Source organism: Mchenga conophoros, linkage group LG8 (assembly GCF_057382185.1).
Source record: "Mchenga conophoros isolate Kocher_MC1m ecotype Shallow Benthic linkage group LG8, M_conophoros_male_GT1.1, whole genome shotgun sequence".
NCBI lineage: Eukaryota > Metazoa > Chordata > Actinopteri > Cichliformes > Cichlidae > Mchenga > Mchenga conophoros.
This window is the reverse complement of record NC_140533.1, coordinates 29,640,184-29,657,299: the sequence shown is the minus strand read 5'-3', so window position 1 is coordinate 29,657,299 and position 17,116 is coordinate 29,640,184. Positions and strand designations below refer to the sequence as shown.

At 47.1% G+C, this 17,116-nt stretch overlaps 1 protein-coding gene and 1 long non-coding RNA gene across 8 annotated transcripts in view; one reads left to right on the top strand and one right to left on the bottom strand.

The window, feature by feature from the left end:
* LOC146569165 (uncharacterized) overlaps positions 1-17,116 on the top strand; it is a 94,624-nt gene that overhangs the window by 10,936 nt on the left and 66,572 nt on the right. For all 5 annotated transcript variants that reach the window (XR_014893691.1, XR_014893692.1, XR_014893693.1 and 2 more), the window contains exon 2: positions 9,725-10,107. This is a non-coding gene — a long non-coding RNA (uncharacterized LOC146569165). The remainder of the gene's footprint in view (positions 1-9,724; positions 10,108-17,116) is intronic.
* Positions 47-17,116, bottom strand: part of grid1b (glutamate receptor, ionotropic, delta 1b) — a 618,013-nt gene continuing 600,943 nt past the window's right edge. For 2 of the 3 annotated variants that reach the window (XM_085285493.1, XM_085285495.1), the window contains 3 exons: positions 9,842-10,082; positions 6,429-6,567; positions 47-554 (listed from right to left, as the gene is read on the bottom strand). In XM_085285493.1, the coding sequence (XP_085141619.1) occupies positions 88-554; positions 6,429-6,567; positions 9,842-10,082 (847 nt within the window). In that variant the 3' untranslated portion in view covers positions 47-87. The remainder of the gene's footprint in view (positions 555-6,428; positions 6,568-9,841; positions 10,083-17,116) is intronic. The other variant, XM_085285494.1, reaches the window with a different exon arrangement.

Genomic DNA, 17,116 nt, shown 5'->3' with positions numbered 1-17,116 from the left:
TGGACCCAGGTCCAGAGAGCAGCCTCCCTCCCACCCACCGCCCCCCTTTTACCCCTCCGATCTTATATCGATGTACTGTGGGTGGCCTCAATGGCTTCGGGTATGGGTCCTGCGGAGACTGCCTGGTAGGACATTGGCATGGGTGTCTTGCCAGGGCTCTGCCGGAAGAGCCCCCCGTTGGGTGCCCTGTGTTTGCACTGCATGGTGCCGCTGAGGTTGGTGCTGCTGAGCGGGTGGTGCGGGGGCAACGTGCTGCTGCCAGGGCCCTGGGATGGGGGTAGCGTCCTGCCTAGGGTCCCCCCATGGTGAGGATGGGGAAGAGGAGGAGGTGGTCCCCCCTCCCCGGGGAGGAAGGTGGTCACAGCGAGGCCCGAGGGCGGGTAGTCCCGCCTGGACTCCGGGCCCGGGACCAGAGAGGCCTGGCTGGGCTGCATGCTGCCGATGTCCAGCGCAGAGATCTCGATAGAGGGGCCGGGGATCTGCTTGTGGGCCAAGTCCTCGTCCAAAAGACTGTTCATACGACGATGCACCTGTTCCAGATTCACCTCCTTGTCCTATAAGTTGAGGAGTGGGGCGGTGGGGTGGGGATGGAGGAGGACAGTGGAGAGACAGGGGGAGGGAGAGAGGGAGGGAGGGACACAGAGGCTGAGATTGGCGATGGGCCGATTTCTCAGACTGATTCAGGTCAGCGTGTGCTCCATGCATTCTCAATCTGATATGGGGTTTTTTTTAACTGACGAGCTTCTATCAGCGATCCAGCTGATAGACTGGCCCGGTTTCATTTTGTAGTCTGGTTTGAAGAGCCCAGTGGAAACTGAGGCCACAGAAACCAATCTGAATGTGCAACTTGAAATCAAACTTGGCCAGTGAGCAGTAAAGGCTTGATGTATGGAGGAAACCGACCCTGGAGCCAAGCTGACTGTCGTGTGCTGCAGAGCTGTTGGAGGCTTGACTATGTCGAGATTGTCATGAATCACATCTGAGATCAATTTTAGATTCATAAACTGAAGCTATGTTTGTGCTTTCTCTGCCCTCGCCGCCCTCGGAGCTGCTACGCTCGTCACAGGAGGATCAGAGAATTGGTTTCCTAGCAGAATAATTTAATCGCCACACTGGCTGACGATGCATCTCCTGCTGACTGCAGACATGCATACTTGTTAGGTATTAATAGACACCCGAGTGTTTCCCTGTTGAACCGCAGGTCTGCTTTAGTACACTGGTCAGGGGAAGGTAAAGGACGAGGGGCGTGCGGGAGGAAGGAGGCGTGATTCGCATAGTGAAAGCGAGGCTTTGAATCTGAGGCCAGATTCTCGACACGTCCGCGTGCGACTGCTGCAGCCCGGCCGGATGATGTTTTAGGAGAGGGTCTTAAAGCAGCCAATTGCTTTACAGCAAAGCAGCTAACATTCCTGAACGCAGCCTGGCTCCAGCATCGGGCTCGCTTCAGTCCAGAAACACAGTGAGATTAGTCCCAGGAACTCACAGTGACACCGGCGACACTCAACACAATGCACACGACACATTACAGATTAATACCACATACATATTCAGTCATGGTGCAGTGTTAGCAGCACATAATACAGAAGGCATGCAACTACCCCACCCCCGCAGGTTTGATCATTTCGAGTTTGTTTTACTGTCACACTGTTGGGATTACTACTGGCATGGACTGAAAATCGCTGTTCATGATTTTATTCCACTGATAAACAGATCATGTGACTGTTCAAAACGTTCTGGGCAGCTTTGTTAAATTATGAGAGATTTTATGAGCTCAGACAAAAGACATTTGAGAAGCTTTACAGCTACGACACGTTCGGAGCACAATCAGACCGTATTCTGGATCCAGGGACTGGATGCATGACACAAAGTGAATTTTCAGTCAGGTGAAAGGATGCAGTCTCAGACTGCTAATGTTAAAAATGTTAAACTAGCAATCCAGCAGCTGGCTTTAACTGCAAACAGTGAGTGCTGTGTGAGGGCCGGTTCTCTGCAGAGCACTCGAGTTCACGCGGTGTTTGGTGGTGGTGTCGATCTGACTGAGAAGCTGAAGGACGCCGCCTGCTCGTACGTTGGTGACCTGCCAATTACACGCACTTCTAATCACACCCTGCTTAGTCTTTTCTTCTTGCTCGTAGATTAAATGAACCAAAGCTTCATTTTCTCAGATGCTCCTGTTGGCCAATCGACACTCTGTGTCACCAAATCTACCCAGGACCTGACCTCAGTGCTCTTTTAGTTAGCAGGATGAAGACTTAAAATGAAAAAAACAAGGGAGAAGTTTGTCTCGGAGTCATTTAAAGTAAAGTGTGAGCCGTGCAGATGAACATTTCTTCATGTAGAGTGGTGCAGAGAGCCCTTCTGGTGGAAACACACTAGCGAAGCCTCCGACTCTCAGAGCGTCTCGATGCGCTGCGGTGGAGCAGCGCCGAGGCTAATCGTGTACCTTTGTTCCAACCTTTAAGCAACACACGAACATGCAGCGTGTTTGCTTTGAATAATAATAATAATAATAATAATTATTATTATTATTATTATTCAAAGCAAACACGCTGCTTTGAATGATCCCACTCCAGCCTCTGAGAGCTCCTCTCAAAGCCAATTAAAACATCTCAGCTCAGGTTATTGTTTCAGCCGACCAGCGCCTCATTAAAATATGTTTTCAAACTGGCAGCTAGCCTAAATAAATAAATGCCAGGGATTAAACCTCAGCCGGTCGTTAAAGGCAGGCTGGTGAAGTAAGTGCAGAGGAAGAACAGCCGTCTGAAAGTCTCCATTAATTTGGAAAACAAACAGCTCTTTTAGTGAGTGCTCCCACTGGGGGGCCTTTTAAATCACTCTGCTTCCTGCTACTTTGCAAATACTGTGACTGTCGAGTGGGTTGTGCTCAAGTGCGATAAGAACAGTTACTGATTGTTTCTGGTTCATTTTAGATTCAAGTGGCCCTGCGAAGATGAGCGAAGGCTGTTCTGCACGGCGATCGCCTCTAACACCGACATCTTCCATCTGATAACGTCTTATTAACCAAAGGTCACCATCGACTGTGTCTCTACATCCAACCCAGCTGAGGAGAACTTTGCTAGATGTTGAGATTTGGTGGAAAGATGAAAGGTCAAAGTTGTCTTTTCTGGTTGTATAAGGAAGTCATTTCAACTCAAAATTTAGTTGAACAGTGAAAGCACATCTCTTCCTCCTGAACACCTCTGCACCTCTGACCAGCAGCTTCTTACGAGGATATGTTTTCACTGTCCAGAGGCTTATTATGAATAAGATCAGCAAAGAAGAATCATTTCCATTTAGACGCCGCGTACACTTTTATATAGTAGGTAATACTTGACTGTGTAAGTTGGTCAGAACTGCCAATCAAGCGCAATAAAAAAGATAAAAGACAAGAACGTGTGTTTGCATTTCTGTTTTTAAATTAGCAGCAACGCGTGAAACTGTATCCTAGTGTTTTCATTGTTGCCATCTCAGCGTTCTTCAAGAGCACTCGACTGTCCAGCTGCATGCTCATTGGCCAGTTTTGGGCCTGGTGAGGGTTGTACCCTGGGTAATCTTCTTTCTTAAACGTAGAATGACCAAAATCTACAAAACTTTATTCATCCTTTGAGACTTGAAAGTAGCCACTGAGGTCCAGGCAGAGGGCCGTGATCTTCACTCTGATAGGACCAGATGTCTTCTTGCAGGACTTTGTGCAAGAGTCTTTCTTTTCGTCTTAAGAATCGTTTTTCCAATATCTTTCCAAAATCCTGGAAAAGTGTTGTCACCTTTCAGTTTTCAACCAAATCTCGATAGTATAGTGACGCGTTTTAAAAGCCGCAGCTGACTGACGGATCTGTGCGCTTGCTGGAGCCCAAACAAGCCTTTGGATTTTTGATTATTCGTGAGGGGCTCTTTTTGTGCCATGGTCCTGCTTAGAGGGAACCGCCACACGAGGGCTGAGGGTGACAATCATGTTAATAATGCTGTCACTTCATCTCAGTCCAGCTAAATGTCTGTGGAAGAATTTGGAGTAAACGTTGGACCAGCGTCTCTCGCACCATCAACAAACACTAGATGAGTTCATCTCTCCAGCAGACTTCTAGAAACTTCTAGAAAAGTCAATGAGCACAAAGTAGCCCGACATCTTCCCAACACGTGTTTCCCATCAGTTCTACGACAGTTCTGTGTAGGTGCCAAAAACAGTCCATGTTTCAGCAGGTTTGAGGAATTTTATGTGGCAAAGAGACGAAGACCAAAATAATCCTTCGTGTAGGACTTGAGACCCGGAGGTTTCCTGCCAGCTTTCCAGGTGTGGTTTAAAGGTATCGTTGGTTTGCTCTTTACCACCAACTGCAGTTAGTCCTCCTGCTGACCAGCCAGCATCACCAAGCGCGTTTAAATGGAGGAGAATCCTGTTTTACTGCAATACTGATTTTCAAAAACAGTCAGTTTTTTAATGAAAGAGTTAAATTTGCTCGGTCATCACTTAAATAACAAACACAGAAATGCTGAACAAAAGCCACAGACGTCTGGAAACATGACACACGGCATGCAGTCCTCAGGAAGCAGGTAATAATATTCATCACGCGTGCAATAAAATTCAGAACAACATTTCTGTGTCTTCATTTAATCGTTGAATCCACAACGTGGTCAAAGCCTCCAGATAAGCACACTCGGTAAAGCCGCAGTTAGCAATCATCTACAGTCTTAATCATCTCGCTGTCTTATTTTAGGCTTAGAAACGAGCAATAACCGATAGGTCAAAACTTTATTACCAGCTACTGACACCATAAGATGAAAGGTCAAGTGAGGCAAATCGTTTCTTTCAATTTAGATTCGGCTTGGCAAAGCAAAACCATATTTTCTGCGTTCGTCATTGTGGTTTTCAGTCGATCGATGGACATCTTAATCAATAAAGTGCTGCTGACCCAGACGCTTAGGTCAGAAGGTCTTGATACAAGTATTTAGATGAGTGCATGACTTTCTTAAGCTGTTATTGACCTTTATTTTCAAAACGTCCGAGAGCTCTCAAAGCATCGATCAGAACCTGTGCAGAGGAAAAACGATCCAGGCGCAGGTGCAACATTTTTTCAAGGAGATCGCCGGGTTCACGGCGAGTGACATCACATGTGAACGCCACACTGTTCAGATTGAACGCTTCAGGCTCCAGCTGCCACTTCAGTTGACTGGATCATTTTTACAATGAAATCTGAAATGGAGTCTGGCTTTGTGAAGCTAATTTGCTGTTAGCTAAGTGGCTCTCCAAAAGTCTTAAAGTCAGACTTTTTCTAATGCAGTCTGGCTCCATCAGGGAAATTTGCCAGCTGCCACTTTCACACAGCAGCTACTTTGAGCTGATTCAGACGGAGAAACAGAAGGTACGATCAAAAAGACTTTGCCTGTGAAAAACAAAAAAGATTTTCTTACATGTGGGAGTTTTCGTGTGAGTTTACGTCAAGGATAAAAGCTGGTTCTCCATCTACAACCCAAAGACTCTTCCCCTTAAAACCCAGAGTTTTAAGGGGAAGAGTTCAGTATCCAGGGCTGAAAGTGGCTCAACCAGAAGCATCTTATACTCTCCAGGGTCAGATGCAAAATTCTGCTTTCCTGAGCTGTTTCCTGAAGCTTCTCAGTCACCTCAACACGATTCACACTCACTGCTTGTCCTGTGAGAGATTTGGCTCCTTGCAATGTTAAAATTAAATTCAAGGCAAAGGTTTGCAAATGCACGTGCAGGCCTTCCACGGAGCTGCTTGCTGGTTGTAGGCACGATCACCAATATTCTTATGGCCACCAACTCAAAACTAGCCTTATCAGGCTTTCTGATATTGAGCTGCTCCATTTCTCGTAGATGTCTTGATGAATTTTTAAAGGTTTATGCAAACACTGCTCAATAAAAGCTGCGTGAAAGGCACTGAGTTTGTCGTGAACCTTGGTGATTCTGTTCTCCCGAAACAGGTCAAACTGAGGTGTGAGGTCAGCCCTTATGAGATGTGTTCAAACAGTTAAAGATGACCAAATGAGAGAAAGCAAGGAGAAACAGAAAAGGCACCGTGAGAACCGGGAAGGTTTCTAATGATGACGGGATGCAGCGTTAGTAGCGAGTTCTCAGAAGGTTACAACTTTATCATCTGCATAGAGCAAAATCCTAATTCTTTATTTTATTATTATTCTACACTCCTCTAATTAGCAAACGCTGCTTAATAAGCATTATACCAGGGGAAGAATGAGTTCTAACCTTTAAGATGATCACAGACATAATTGAATTTGTGCTGGAAACTGACAAAAATGACTTCCTGTATGCCTGCAGATTTAGTTTCAGAAAATCAGAAAGACTTTAACCCCCGAAAGGAAAGAACAAAAACAAAGAGGAGCTTGGCGACGGCACAGATGTGTTTGATTTCTTTTGTCGTATTTTAGAAGGTTGTATATAGGAGGTCTATTCTGACCTGTATCAATAGCTTCTGCTTCATCCCAGCCTCTCTCTCTGTCTGTCCAAATGTCCCTCCTCCCCTCCGATGAAGCAGTTGTAATGTCATTATATGTCAATGGACCAGAAACCCTTGCCAGCCTGTAATCCTTAGTAACCTGCACGAGATCATAGACAGTCAAGTGTAAATCAAAAAATGAAAAGGATAGATGGAGAGAAGGAGAGGAGATAGATAACAGGGGTGTCCACATTGACATATAATTTGCAATAAGACGTGACACAGTGATAGAACCAGGGGTTATGGACGGGGATGTCGGAGACAGATCTTATTGCTAAAGGGTGACACACCCAGCGTGCACACTGCCTGCTCACACTTTAGTTTATGGATCCACATCGAGGCCTTCCTGCCCGTTTGTCCCCTGTCACATGACTGAAGCCTGTCTGGGGGTGTTCGCACAGTGAGGTGAGGTCGGCCCTGCGTAGTGCTGGGAGGTGTATGTTGTTGATGTCTGGAGGTAGGACATGGAAAGGCAGGTCTGAGGTCAGTTTCGTGTTCGAGCGGTGTCTTTGGTAGCGCCCGTGTCCCCGTTTCAAACAATATACAGACCACACAATAACCACTGTAACACACAGCACACACGTCAGTATCAGTGTAGCCCCAACATCCATTCTCCTCCTGTATTTCTGTCCCACCATCATGTTTAACATTGAATACTTGGTGGTTCTCAACCAATAACAAACGTCATGTATGACTGGAAGGAGGAGTCAAAGGCTGAATGGAGCTAACTCGGGTTTAGCATCGCAGCTTCTGTCATCGTACGTTTTGTGGAGTCAGAAGCGACCACATCGTAGTTATCAGCTGATCATTAATCTCTTTGTCCCGCCTTCCTCCCCTCACTCCTAACCTGTCGCAACAGATGGCCCCGCCCCTCCCTGAGCCTGGTTCTGCCGGAGGTTTCTTCCTGTTAAAAGGGAGTTTTTCCTTCCCACTGTCACCAAAGTGCTTGCTCATAGGGGGTCATATGATTGTTGGGTTTTTCTCTGTATTATTGGAGGGTCTTTACTTTACAGTTGTCTTGAGGCAACTGTTGTTGTGATTATAAATAAAGATGTGAGTAACTCTGGTCACTCAAAGCTTATTCAAATGATGCATGTGACATAATTTCAGTTTCACAGAGGATTGTGGGTTTTTTTGGTAATTTGAACTCACTGTGGAACTGCCACAAGCTGCAGTTCCTCTCTTGTCCACTTGGGGCTGTCCCCATCAGTGAGTCTTACCGCATAGACTCCAATGTTGACTGGCAGGTGGATGGTGACACAGGCGGCTGCAGCTGCTAGCTGTCTGCTATTCTCCACCTCAGCCAACTGAAGTCCCTGAACTGGACCTGTGGACCATGTTTGTGCTGCTGGAACATTTTTAATGACATTATCTGACCAACTATACGGCTGTTGGGACGTTGTTGTACTAACAGACCTTTCTAGAAGTCTGAGCTCCAGTTTTGGTGCACGGGGAGACTCTAGGATGTTTATTAGCAGATGTCTGGGTGGTTGAGACTTTACAGGGAGCTTTGTGCTGCAGGTCAGTGCTTTCTGATGGGCTGCTTGTTGAGTTGTGATGGGGCGTCCAAATTCATCTGTAGTTGCACGCTGCCCTGTGTTGGTATTGTGTTATATGAGGCCAGCTGATCTCTGTTCAAAGCTTTTATCCTCTCACACTGACACAGAAGCAGACGGCTGCCTCGCTCTGTTCTCTGCAGGCTGATGTCTGAAGCATCACTCTGCACAGAAACCATCCGACTGAAGGTGTTTCCGGTGTCAAAATGTCCCATTTAAACTCATGTCCATATTTCATGCTGAGTGATGTCACAGCTCTGGTGTGAGGAGATTGGCTGCCACTAACGATTATGCATGAAACCTGATTATTAATGACTTAGTTTGCGATTGGATATTTATTTTAATACTGACGGAAAGTACTGATCTTTGTTACTGAGTTTCCTGCACGCTTGCTTCTGTGGCTGCAGACAGAGTGAAAGGTTACGTTGATGAGCTCCCTGCATAAATCTTTTGTGGCCCTTTCAGGGAAAAAAGCTCTAAAGAGCCACTTTACACAGCAGACAGTTGGAGCCCAGCGAGGTGAGCAAAGTGGAACATTTAGCAGCTAAAGAGCCGCACGTTCACGACTCCGATGGGACGAAACTCGATGAGCTGATGCTGAATTTGTTTTGGAGTCAGATTTTGTTATTGAAGCTTTATGGCCTGTTGCAGATGTGCAGCAGCAGCAGCCACTGAAACTGTCAGATTCTCATCTGCAGAGCCAAAGTTCCCACATTCACACTTTGAAATGGCAGCAGCGTAAAATTACACGGAGCACTTGTACGTCAGAGCCTATTGTTTGGCACAGGGACAGCGTCACTCTGAGAGGTTAACACAGATTTGTGTTTTTTAATGACGTCGTGTTAAATCGGAACAATACGATCCTGCTGTGACGGCAGAAGTTCCGGATAATTATCCACTAAAGACGTTTCAATTACGGGATGTTTCCAGCTTTCGAGGAGGCGGCCGTTCATTAATATCGATCGGGGGTGCGTTCACGAACCGCAGGTGTAACTATTAGCTCGGCTGTAAGAGCAGCGTGTGTTTCATTCATAAAAGAGCGAGGTGGTCGCTGAGTTCTCAGTGATTCTTATTCGGCAGGCACTTGGTGAGGCTCCAGTTTCCAACAGCAACAGTGCACGGTTGTTGAAACGCAGGTCGAGCTGCGTTTAATGTGACAAACAACTTTTTCTTTCCACGCTAAAAACTCCGTAAGTGTCCTTCTCTGCCTCAGCAAGCTCCCACCCTCTCCTGCTAATTATAATCTCTTTTAACAACCCCTGGGTGCAGAAAATTACCAAAGCCTTACCACACAAAATGAGTTTATAGCAATAATTCAATACCGAGCCCTTGAATGCTACAGAGCCGCTGCTGCGGGAATTAATCATTAAAGTCTGCGGGTGCTTCCACGCTGGGATTTGATCCCTGGCTGGCTGAGCTAATTCGGCACCGTTTGCTCGTAAGGCCTCGTCGTTTTATGAGCATATTAGTAAAGGTAATGGTGAGGTGGAGTGTGCCCTGGTAGTTGGGGACAGGGTGGGTGGGGAGCGATGCACGGGTAAAATAAAAACATGAAGGGGGTGTAGTAATAATAAGGAGAAGAGACCAAATTTGATTTCAGTCAGCGGCACAGAGCACATCTACCTACTCTGCCCTGCCTCCCGCCCTCTGTCCCCCAGCTCTCCGACACTAGACTGACTCCTAAACCTCTCTCCTCTACAGCTGGGTGTACTGGAGCTCCACTAAGTCGGGGCTCGCGTCTGCGGCTGGATCCTTAAAGTAGAGTGTGGCAGTGTCTTCCCCCCGCTGGCCCGTCCGCCGGGCCCTGTGCTCGGTCACCTCTTTGGGCTGCTCCTGGCGGCAGTGGTTGCTGTTCCACCAAGCCTCCAGCCCAGCCACCAGGCAGGCCAGCAGCAGGCCCGCGGCCAAGATGCAGAAGATGCCGGCGAAGCTGTGCAGCTTGAGGGAGCGGCCATCGGGGTGGGCGCTGGCGTGGCTGCTGAGGTCGCAGCGGCCGGCGCGGGGCCACCACTTCTGCTTCATGATGTCCAGGTCGCCTTTCTCCTGCAGCTCCAAGATCCTGGAAGAAGAGACGAGAGCAGCAGGTGAGACGCAGAGAACACCAATTAATCCTTCTTACCCGAAGGCAACAAGAACAGTCTGCGACCCTCGGGCGGGACGTCGCGCTCGCTGCTATGTCACACAGTCTTACTGCGGCGTCTCCTCTGCACACGCAGCAGAGTCACAGTCGCTCTGCAGCGCCTAATAAATCCCAGCCTACCGTGAGAACGCACCTCAACGTCTTACTTTGTCCAGCTCAGATAAATACAAGCGATTCTCCTGATTCTCCAGCTTTTATTTACATGAAGTGTGAGATGTGCCGAAGCAAAAGGTGTCCGCTTAACACCGATTTCCTGCTTTCCAAAGACAAATACATCCAAACACACGTTTGTGGACGAAAATGTGTTTCTTTTTGTCTTTGCTGGCAAACAAACTACAAAGAAATAAAAGCTGGTGTTGACATTTCCAACCCGTTCTAGCTTCCTTCATGCTGTTAGATCTCCCGCTGCTGATGCACGGCGTCTGAAAACAGAACGACACAGGAGCGAGCGACCCACCGACACGTGTGCACCGATCACGCCTGCTCCTTACAACAAGAACATACAGTCAGGATCCAAAGTTTACGATCACCTGAAAAATGGCAACAATCACATTTTGCATGGTTGGATCTTAACGAGGTTCCAAGTAGAGCTTCAACCTGCGACAAGAAGAAACCGACAATGTTCAAAAAAGGAAACTTTTTTTGCCTTTGCCATCAGAACGTGGTGACGGTGTGACTACCTGACAGAAAATGACAATAAATCCACATTTTTGGCCTTTAAGCACGTTTAGCCTGTTTCAGTTTAAGTGTTGCTCTCAATAAATCGCAGGCTCAAAAAAACCTCCCATTTCTTCTTGTTGCATGTTGAAGCTCGACTCTGAGCTTTGTTAAGATCCAACCATGCAAAATATGAGTTTTGGCCATTTTTCAGGTGGTCTTAAGCTTTTTTTTATCAGGGCTGTATTAGTAACGTTACACTTTGCACTGATAACAAAGAAAGTGTAGAAGGTACAACAGTTCAGACTGAGTCAAAGCAACAAAGAAGAAATAACAGGACAGAGGGAAAGTGCACAGACTGAGCTTTAAGGATGCTGTAAAGGAAGCACAGCCTCTGAAGGGGACGCCCCCCGTCAGCCACTGTCAAACAAAACTAAATATAACAAATGTAATCACATTAATCTCTTTCACTTTGTCAGGTGCGCTTTCATAAGATGTAACTGTCTAAGCATCAGTGTGTGTTTTTAAATCCTCCCCTCTCGTTACGGTCGGAGCCTGTCGATGCTCTCGGCTGTTCTCGGTATCCCATCGTCCTTCATCTCCGTTCGACCTCGCGCCCTCTTTACTCAGGAACACGTCCTGTTTCTGAAGTCATGGGAAAACTGGCCTGCAGGCCTGTGAACTGCTGTACAAGACTCCGCAGGCTCTGAATAGACACATTTTCAGCTGAGAGAAGCATCGATTTTTTTCCCATTAAGATCTGATGAAGTAGATCTGATCTGCAGAGGCAGTTTTTACACTTGGAACAAATTAAAGCTGATGATTCAAAACTAGAAAAAGCATCACAGCGAGCAGCTGCGCGTCCGCGTGGCCCAGTTTACCTCACGACATCAACCTACGACGTGAAGAAGAACAGACAGTTCGGAGAAGGCCGAGACTTTCTCGCTCTAATTATTTAAATTTGCCAAAAAATCCCACAATAGGCCCGCGATGTACCACGGTACGGAGCGATGTACCTCGGCTCATCACGGCTGTAATTTTGTCATTGCCCGGGGGGTCATTATGGGCCATTACACCACGTGTTACACGGTGCTAATCAATGTTATAGACGAGGGGAGGCGTTCCAAGATTCAGACTTTTCCATGAAATGAGATTGTGAACCATCGAATTCAACGCGACGGGGATTTCGCCGTCGTTGAAAAATAATCACGGCGCATCAATCGTAAGCTTCTGCACTGAGCTCCTTTCCCCCGCTGAGGCTGAATGCAGGTGATGATTTGTGGCTTCATCCTTTCAGCACAGCAGCTGGATTTATTTGTCGTTCCGCCCACGATGACTCAACAGTTTGAAACCAACCAAAGAGCAGAGAATAAGGTCTTTGACGTGACCGCCGTCGTAGGGATCATGTGACAGTGGGGAGATAATATTTCATCTCCTGCTGAACGTCCAAAGAGCCTCTAAGTTTAATGGTAGTTTTATTTTAATGGAGAGACAGAATATCAACCAAGAGTCCAGAAAAATGTGTTACGTAAAAGTTATAACCTGATGCGTATGTGACGGAGCGACCCACAGATTAGCCGAGTGCTCACGTGAGTTACAGTCAATCAGTTGGAAACACTCCTGATATTGTCTCGTCGTTTATGAAGCACGACAGAATCGCTTTCTTCCAACGTCCAACGAGCTGTTAAAGGACGTCAGGGAGAAGATGCAGACCTGCACAAGGCTGGAATAAACTACAAGACCATCAGCAGGAAGCCTGGTGAGAAGGTGACAGCTGTTGGGGTCAGACGCTCTGGGTCTGGAGTAGGGCTGCCAGGATTAGTCGACTATCAGAATCGTCGACGGCTGATTTAATAGTCGACGTGTCGTTTGAAGCTTTGTAAGATCGCAAAAGACGCAGGAATAATAGCAGGATTTAAGAGTGTAATAACGGACTGAAACAGAAGATGGCAGCACTGCATGTACAAGGATGCCAGCTGCCGTTAAACCCCGAAGAAGAAGAAGCAGCTGTGTCCCAGAATTCATAGCGCAGCCCAGCTTAGTTTCCAACAATGGCGGCAGCTAGTTAGTTTTAATGTTACTCTTATTATTCTTTCTGGGTCACAAAATAAACGTTTAACATATTTTCAGGCGAGAATGTAGCTGTGTAAACCTCAAATATCTGCTCAGTTTATCAGGACACCACATATTTTCAAAAGCGCTCCGACGTTTTCGGAGACGTCTGTTACCCACTAGCTCGATAGCTAGCCGGGGGCGAGGCTAGCTAGAGCCGTGAGAACACCGGACTCCCGGCACATCGTTTTCAAACCCACCGCAGTCTTTCGCTACTCAGGTTAAACATGATATATGAGTCACTTAGATAACTTAAACATGTTATTGTTTGGCTTTTTTCAGTGTTTTATTTGTTCCTGAGTAAATCGGTTTGGCTGAGATTAAAGTTTTTACACAGCTGAATAAACGTCAAGCAGACAGCTGATTATCAGAAGTGTGAGATGCTGCAGAATTTACTCCGGTGTCCTGTTATATTTTAGATAGCAAGGAGTTTATTAAACTTCACTGAAACAATCTGCAAATTTCACCTTAAACACTTCAAGCTGTAAGCTAATGATATATAAGAGCAGATGCTGCTGGTGCAATAAGCTGTAGTTTTATGTCCAATGGATGATGATCTGATTAGTCGACTAATCGCAAAAATAATCAGTGCGTAGTCGACTATCAAAATAATCATTTGTGGCAGCGCTAGTCTGGAGCTCCGTTCGAGATCTCAGTTCATGGGATCACGAGAGAAGTTTTGGATCAGAATAAATCTACATGGTAGGAGCTTGATTGAACACACTGCACCTTTCTGTTAGGGGTACAGGACACCACATTGAGGGGACGTAGGGTAAAATCTCAGAGAAGAATCTCCTTCTCTCAGCCAGAACACTGAAGTGGCGTGGTGTATGGATCCTCCATCATGACAATGACCCAAACAAAGCACATTAAGATACGGAGTGGTCTCGCCAGTCCCCAGACCTCAGACTGTGCATGGGGCCGAAGCTTCAAGGGTTCAGAGTTTTTCTACAGCAAAATATGTTTTTCCTGAGTCTTTGGTTGAGATCTGCGCTAAAATAAATGTAACTCAGCAGAGACTGTTCATTTCTTTGAGAGAGACGGGATCAAATCAGCATTTATCCAACATAAAGCGCCCCGACTGTCGTTGTGATTCGATGCGGCTGAAAATAAATCATTTATTCTTCAAACTCTGATTTAGCTGAATATCGTTGCCCAGTCAGTGGAGAGGCCGACTTCTGTGACAGGAAGATGTCCAGCCTTCCTCCTCTCACGCCCAACCGGTCGCTGCAGATGGCTTCCCCTTCCCTGAGCCTACTTCCTGTTAAACAGGAGTTTTTCTGTCCCACTGACGCCAAAGCGCTCGCTCACAGGAGGCAGTTTGATTGTTGGGCCGTTGTCTGTATTGTTGTTGGGTCCTTAACCTCACAACATAAAGGGTCTTGAGGTGACTCTTGCTGCATTTTGGCGTTGGATGAATAAATCTGATGAAAAGTTCATATTAATGAGTTTCTCAGCATTTTGTGTGGAAATAAGAGCGCCAGCGTATCCCAGCAACCAGGAGCACGGATCCTCTGGAAACCTGGAACATGTGGCTGGGTACGTGAACGTGTTCACATGGCTACGCGTCCTGTACAAAGACCTGGTGGCAGTTTCAGCCAGCAGGCCTGGTGCTGTTGTTCATTTATGTAGTTAATTAAGCAACTCTGCCATGACCACAGAAGTCCAAACCACTTTCAGCTACAGTACAATCAGAGCCCAATTTGCTATATTTAATCTGCTCAGCTCAGCGTGAACATGCTGAAGGTCAGAGCGCCGGCGTTTCCATCTGTACCCCCCCGAAACAGCCCGAGGACAAAATAGTTTCACAGCACAAATGAGCAGCAGAAGCAACAAAGTCTGCAAAGGTTATTAATGGCAGGATTATCACATGAGGTAATACAGCAGTTATGGGACGAGGTATTAAAATGATGGTTGGAAATGTGGAGATAATGGTTTTTGTGCTGAACAATAGCTCTGCTCTCAATTTAACACCCGAGCACATTATTCCTACACGTCCCCGAGCGCCGTGCTGCCGGGGCGCCTCGGGCTGTCGGATGCTTGCTGAGCCGGGCGGGAAGGAGCGTTTTGTCTCCGTTCGGGGCGCAAATTAATCCCTAAATAAACACCTTTAATTAAGGAGGAGGTGCGAGGAACAGAGGGAGGAGGAGTAAAAGGTGACGCCATGATGGAGAAGCTGGAAACACAAGAGGAACAAAAGCAGGACGACAATCATGCAAATCCAGCTCCTTTCACAGACTCGCGCCTCAGATCTCCTGCAGACTGAGGCCAGAGGAGGTGATGAGGCCCAATCAAAACCTACTTTAACTCTTTTTGCTGCTCGTTGAGGATTGAATACGAGCATCGGCATCGCTCTCATATCCCAGAGTAAAATATTAAAACACTGCTAAACCCTGAAGTTTAAGAGTCTGCAGACACACATCAACTGAACTGTCCGAAGCTTCACAGCTGATGGTTGGTGTCAGTGGATACTCCAGGTTGTGGTAGCCTCAGTAAGCTGTACAGTAAGCTGATGCACAGCGAGTCGCCTCGTTGTGGAAGCAGGTCTGAAATAGGATGGACACCGCTCAGGTCAGAAAGGAGAAGCGAGGGTACGCCCTCCAGGAGTCGTCCAAGGGGAAAGAGCTAGCCGAGAGAACTCGGTGGATGGACGCATGAGGATGTGACTGAGAGGATTCATCCTCTGTGAAATCATGAGTGGAACTTGAGCTGCTGGGTACGATCATTTTCCATCCGCAGATTCCTCTCCTGAAACATTTGGACTTCCTAGATTTGCTCTAATCTGGTCATTGTTGTGTTTTATGGTAAAGTCAGAAAAATGTTAACATGAAGTTACTGACTTCTCCCCATCCAACACAGACCTCTGCTGCTGTCAGACTGAGGAGGTGTTGTGTGGTACCTCCATTACTGCGAGAGGCTCTCTGCGTGTAACTGTGGGGGGGAGACACATGCTGGCTATCACCCCCAAACATCTTGTTAAGCTTTAATACAGGACGGTTATCCGCAGGCAGAGGAGGAAATCCCATCCATGCGCACTTCGATCCGGCTTACTGAGACTCACAGTAAAGCAGCTGCTAGAAAATGTGCGGCGGTCAGAATCACGTGGCTCTTTAAGCATTTCTGCTCAAAGGAAAAACATTAAAAACAAACGTGCACAAACGAGTTTTTCCCTGCTGCTCCTTCGCCCATCAAACATTGTTGTAACTGGACATCAGCTTTCTCTTGGAGCAGCTTCCTGCTGAGGGTCACCTCTCAGCCGGTTCTTACAATGACCCGAGGCAGATTAAACTTGGATTCATCTGATTTACTATTGAACTGTGCAGGTGTTCCCTGGATTTCAATGGCTGTGCTGTGTTATCCTGTCCTGTGGTCGCTCTTCGGTGACAAAGCGGACAGTCTCAAAGCTTTAAAGAGAAACGGGATTAACCCGCTGCGTGAACAGGACCTGAGAGGATGAGGAAGCAGAGAGCAAAGGATGAAGAAGACAAGATAGGAGGAGGCATAGTTGACATTTCATGGAGTCGGGCCCCGGGCGGCCCTCCCACGCTGCCTCTAACGCAGCCTGAAGAAGCCATTTCCCCTTTTCTGTGGTGATGAAGCACTCGCAGCACAGCGGTGCTGCTGCTAATGCTTTGTGTTAAAATCTCTATTAACGCTCACAGCGGCTGTTTGTGGCTTCCTGTTTGTCGCAGGATTACACAGAGAGTCACGGCTGCTCCCAAACTTCACGCGGTCGGTTCAGACGCTTTCAGAGCGGCTCCTCGGACTCCAGCTGCTTTCATTCCCCACGCCAAATCACAGAGCGTGCACACCTGGGAGGCAGGTGAGGAGGCCTGCTGCGACACAGACGAGAGGTTTCATTGAAGTCAGCCGGCGGTTGGACCTAACTCAGATTCTTTAATATGAATTAAGTCGTTCCCTGTGACACTCCCGGGTCCGTGACAGTTGGAGGGGAAACGTCTAACGGTTTGAATTCACCACCTGTCCGGCTGGCCTGTCCACTTTCATTTGCCGGTTAAATAAAGTTAAGAAAAGTCTGGAAGAAACCATCGTGAGCTCTGCTGTGCTTTGTGCTGCTACTGATCTCATACTTGACCCACCAGATGTGCTGGTGCTCACAGCACGGATAATGTGGTTCGAGTTAGCAGTGGATGTTAACAAAGAGCCAAAACCAAAGTTAAAGG